General features: G+C 44.8%; 1 protein-coding gene across 1 annotated transcript; it reads left to right on the top strand.

Annotated features, from left to right (window-relative positions):
• The first annotated feature begins 1,210 nt into the window (after positions 1 to 1,210).
• Positions 1,211 to 3,143, top strand: LOC119339398. Its single transcript, XM_037611476.1, has 2 exons — positions 1,211 to 1,944; positions 2,294 to 3,143. The coding sequence occupies exons 1-2, from the start codon at positions 1,211 to 1,213 to the stop codon at positions 3,141 to 3,143; spliced, it is 1,584 nt and encodes a 527-aa protein (XP_037467373.1).
• The last annotated feature ends 1,922 nt before the right edge of the window (positions 3,144 to 5,065 follow it).

Raw genomic sequence — 5,065 nt, 5'->3', positions numbered from 1 at the left:
CCCTCACCAGCGACTTCAGTTTTTGCTGGAACCAGTGATTTTTTTTTTGTTGGAACCAGCTAGTTCATTTGCTACATCGGATTTGTTTTGAGTTATGCCGCTATGGTTTTTTTGCTCCATCATTTTTATGCAAGAACCATTTCTTTCTTTGCTAGAACCTTCTTTAGATTTTGCTGCAATCAAGAGGATGGTGGTGTCGTCGCCGCCGTGATTTTTTGCTGCATCAATTCTTTTTCTAGATCCACTCCTGATTTTTTTTACTACTACCAGCTTTGTGTTTTGCTGGAACCACCGGCGATTTTTTTTACTACCAATTTGCATGTTTTGTTTGGGACAACAAATTTTTGTTACCACCATCTGTTTTTCTTGCTGGAACAAGTGTATTTTTTTGCTACCACCGGCTCGGCTGGCGAACGACGTCGTGGGCCACATTAGTTGCAACCAGAGGGACGGCAACACCAGCGAGGACCGCTGTTTTTGCAGCCGGCACGGAGAAGGACCACCCATGGATGCAACTGGGAACGGGCGGAGGCAATAGAAAAGCTGCTATGGGTCAACGGCCTATTTATTTTCTTTTGCGTTTTTGGCGACGGTGAGCGGCGGCGAGCTTCAACGGCGAGCATCAAGGGGCGAGGCAAACAGGCGAGGACGGACGCACACCACGCGCGGGGTGCGGGGGTCCGGTGGAGGGGAGAGAGTTACGCCCGCCATGGATTTCCCCGTGTTGACCACATCAAAGACGAGGAGGGGAAGGAAGAAGATGTGCGGCTATATCGAACGGTTGTGCGTAGCTGTATCGGGCGGCTGGGGGCCAACCCGCCCAAATTTGGACCGGCGCCCCGGCGCCCAGCATTGCCGGATGTTTAATCCCCAAATTACTTCTTGCAAGAAAAAAGAAATCCCAAAATATCTTAGGTAGGCCTGTCTCTGTTCAGATTTCAGAGTATCAGCTCCTGTTTTTTCCTTTATATATTTTTTTTTTCACCGAATCGAGATTCAGCTTTGATCCAACTCCGTCTAACCGTCTGACCGTCTCCAATATGTACGTATAGAAGCCTAGGTCATATATACGTCTCCAATCGCGTCAGTTGTAGTCCAAGATCTGCACGACGTGTTCGCCAACAACTTTGGATCCCCAAAACACTGCGGCGCGTGCGGGATCACAGACGACAAGGAAAAAAGAAGGAGCGGCGAACAAGATCGATCGGCAATGGCACCTGATCCGGCCGTGCTACCGGGTGACGTCCTCGCGGAGATCCTCGGCCGCCTCGCGCCGCACAGCCTAGCCACGTCCCGGCTGTTCTGCAGTGCGTGGCGCGACACCATCGACGCCCGCCTGCGCGCCCACCTGCTCCCGTGCTTCATGCGCGGAATCTTCATCAACTTCACCCGGCTTAGATTCTCGGAGTTCTTCTCACGTCCCACGACAGGCCCAGCGATCTGCGGAGGGCTCGACTTCTTGCCCTGCACGGGCGTCAGTGTCATGGACCACTGCAACGGGCTATTGCTTTGCCGCGGTCTGAGGCACGAGCACGACCATGCACTGCCGCGCGATTATGTTGTCAACCCGGCCACACGTCGGTGGGCGCGTCTGCCCCAACACCCTCGGCCGCACATGCCGGGTTCCGACGAGAGCGCGTACCTCGCGTTCGAGCCAGGCATGTCACCACACTATGAGGTCGTTCTGATCCCGCTCGTGTTGTCCGCCGGCGTGTCGAACGATGACACATTGCTTGGATCGGAGTGGCCCCCCGCGTCATACGTCATTGATGTGTTCTCGTCAGTTACTCGGTGGTGGGACAAGACGACCTTTGTTCGGGAAGGGGAGACCGCAGGGATCATTGACTACATGGATTCGGATTGGTCGTATAATCAATATCATTATCATGCGGTCTACTGGCAAAGCAATCTCTATATCCATTGCCAGCATGGCTATCTCATGAGGTACTACTACTTGCTCCTCGGTCATTATTCCTGTTTAGCATAAGTCAAATATTGTGGGATTTGCAAATCAAAGTCAAATATTGTGATGTTCCCTCCACACCAATTCTTCTGAGTTTTCCATAAGGCCACAGCGTAATGCTAAGAATTCTTAGGAATTAGTTCAATGTATGGAAAGAGTCATAAGAATCTAGTACCGCCATTCCGGCCCATTAAATGAATGTCATACATGGGCATAATAACATAGGAAAAATCCCATGGTAATTATCTAAGAAATACTGCTAAAATATATGCTGCTATGATTCTTACCTGGTGTTATTAATCTGTCTTATCTGATTGTTCATGTTTGCAGAATGTGTTTGTCAGATCACACATACAGAGTAATTACACTACCAGTCAGTAAATATTTACCGAGAGGATATCCCGACCACCATCTTGGTAAATCACAGAGAGGGGTGTATTGTGCAATATCAAATAACCGGAGTCCGGTCCTTCAGCTTTGGCATCTCAATGAATCGTGTAGTCGAATAGAATGGGTGCTAAATCATGATACCACTCTTAATACCTTTGAATATGAGGACTATGCCCAACTAGGTAGGCAATGGATCATACAGGATGTTAACTACCGTAAGTGGTTCTTTGAGCAGAATGGAATTTACAAAGAGCCGGTGGAAGAGAAATATGACTGGAATTCTGACGAGGATAGCATTCTTCACATTGAATATGATGTTGAAGAGGGATACGAGGATAACGGTCTTGACTTCGAAGATGACGCTATCGAGGATAACACTCTTGAAGAGGGATATTATGGAAATTATTATTTCCTTGGGTTTCATCCTTATAAAGAGATTGTCTTCTTAATTTCATCAGGGAGAAAACCTAGAGGACTGGCCTATGATTGGAACAGCTCAAAATTTCAGGACTTGGGCAATGTGTGTTCAGCATATTACGACCCCATCTGTGGACTACCATGCCAAGAGACATATGCAGCTTTCCCGTATACACCTTGCTGGATAGGCGAGTTTCCGGGAAACGAAATAGAATCGCTATATCAAGATCGGGAACTATCTAGGACAAAGATGGAATTGGAAGAGGAATCCAACATTACATGCATGGACTTGTACCATATGCGCAAGTTCAGTGGACGCGTCAAGAGGATCAAGGACTCCACAACCAAGATTCGTCGCAGACGCCGCAAGTAGGAATCCACATTCACCGACATGAAGGCCAAGGCAATCAAGTTCTTCCTTGGCAATGCCACCAAGAAGCTCGAGTGTGGGAGTTAAATGTTGAAGGCAGGGCACAACAATTTTCTACGGCTGGCTGCTCCTACAAAGAAAAACTGGGCTGCAGATCTCGTGCAAAAAAACTAGGATGGCCTCACCATGAGAAATGCAGCTTCCGCAACCAAGTGCTAGATATGAAACATCGAGAGGTTGCTTATGCAAAAAGCTCTGACGAAACGAAGAAATTAGGCTCGCTAGCTGCTATATAATTCTTTAAATCCCCTTGTAAGCAAACCGTGAGATCAAAGCAATAAGAAACAAACGCACAACCGTCGCGATATAAGGTTTGGATTGACCCTTGTATCGTGTACATGTGCGTGAGTGCTTTGTGTGTTTCCAGCCAGTCATAGCTAGCTAGGCTGCTGGATCGATCCAATTAGTAGCTCTTGTAATAGCATATTGTCCGGGGGGGAAATCAGTCGTTGCTATTTCATCACCCATTCGTCTCGCCGGAAAGTACAGGCAGATCACAGCGTCAATTGTTGGGCCTGTGTCAACAGATAGTACTATGTACAGACTTCGAAAGAGTGTACAAACTGATCATATTTAGCCTTGTCAATAAAAAAAAACATTGCAAAATAGTTCAGTTAAAAAGGTTAGTTCATTCAGTTAAGCAAGTCTGGCCACCCAACATGGAGCCACAACGGGTGGGTCTGCTTTGCTATTTAAAGCAAATCATCAATGGAAAATGACGCAGCTGAACTATTTGCATCTGTATATTGATTTTAGAAAATGTTGAAGGTTCAATTTAATTTCTATCAAATGATAAACATACAAAAGAGCTATTTGTGTAACCTGACATCCAATGCTGTACAAAAGATTTTCAAATATTTCCTGATTCTTTTTCTTGGAATACATGAATTTTCTATCACTTGGGTGTATTTCAGCTTGCCGCGTACACAAACAGATTGGCAAAACTGGATTCAGACATAAGATCGACCCAATCAATTTGAGATCTTGTGTGACTAGTAAAGTATCAGTAGGTTGTTGGTTTCTCAAACTCTCTAATACATTTTTTGCTACTACCTATAGTGCAAATGTAGCACGCTGCTCTTATTTGCTGGCGCCCTTGCTGCTGACAATCCAAAAGCTTTCTCATATCCTCTTTTTCCTTCACATGGCATTCCCCATTCAAGGAAACAGAGGATATGGTTTTTATTATCATGTATCAACCAAATGTTATGTGTACAAAAATCAAAATAATCAAAGTGCAGCAAGATAGTTTTTTCTAATCAAAAGCTACAACAAGTACAGCTTATATGCCTTCATATTGCAGACCGAAACAAAAATCTGTTCATACCCACTGTCATCTTGGACTAGCCACTTGTAGTTTGAGACAAATTCTGCTATCTAGGTTTAAATCTACATGAAAAAAGTTTTAGGGAGTTAAATTTAAGTCTTCAGCAAAGAACCACATGTCTTAACTCCTGAAATACAAGCAGTTAGTTTGGGGAGGCATACAAGGGGCTAAATTATAATGCTTCGCGTAGAGATGCCCTTAGCCTATTGCATCATGAGAACTTCTTCGGTTTCCGTCTATTTTAGCACTTTGTCCACACTGATTTTTATTAGTTTAATGGGTGTAAACTTCTGAAATTAGTCCTTGCCATGCTGCTTTATGGTTACTACAGGTGGTATTCAATATTTAGAATTCAGATGACCTATCCGTTTTAGTTTACTAGATGATACCCCGCGCGTTGCTGCGGAAATATGAGTAAGCAATTTGGTGTGTGCATAGGGGGGAATTTATCAAACATTAATAGATGAGCATGGTCCAAATAAAAAAAATGTGTTTTCAATCAAGATAATCTTGGGTTACTCCCTGTAAAATAAAAAAA

Source organism: Triticum dicoccoides, chromosome 7B (assembly GCF_002162155.2).
Source record: "Triticum dicoccoides isolate Atlit2015 ecotype Zavitan chromosome 7B, WEW_v2.0, whole genome shotgun sequence".
NCBI lineage: Eukaryota > Viridiplantae > Streptophyta > Magnoliopsida > Poales > Poaceae > Triticum > Triticum dicoccoides.
This window is presented reverse-complemented; position numbering and strand designations above follow the sequence as displayed.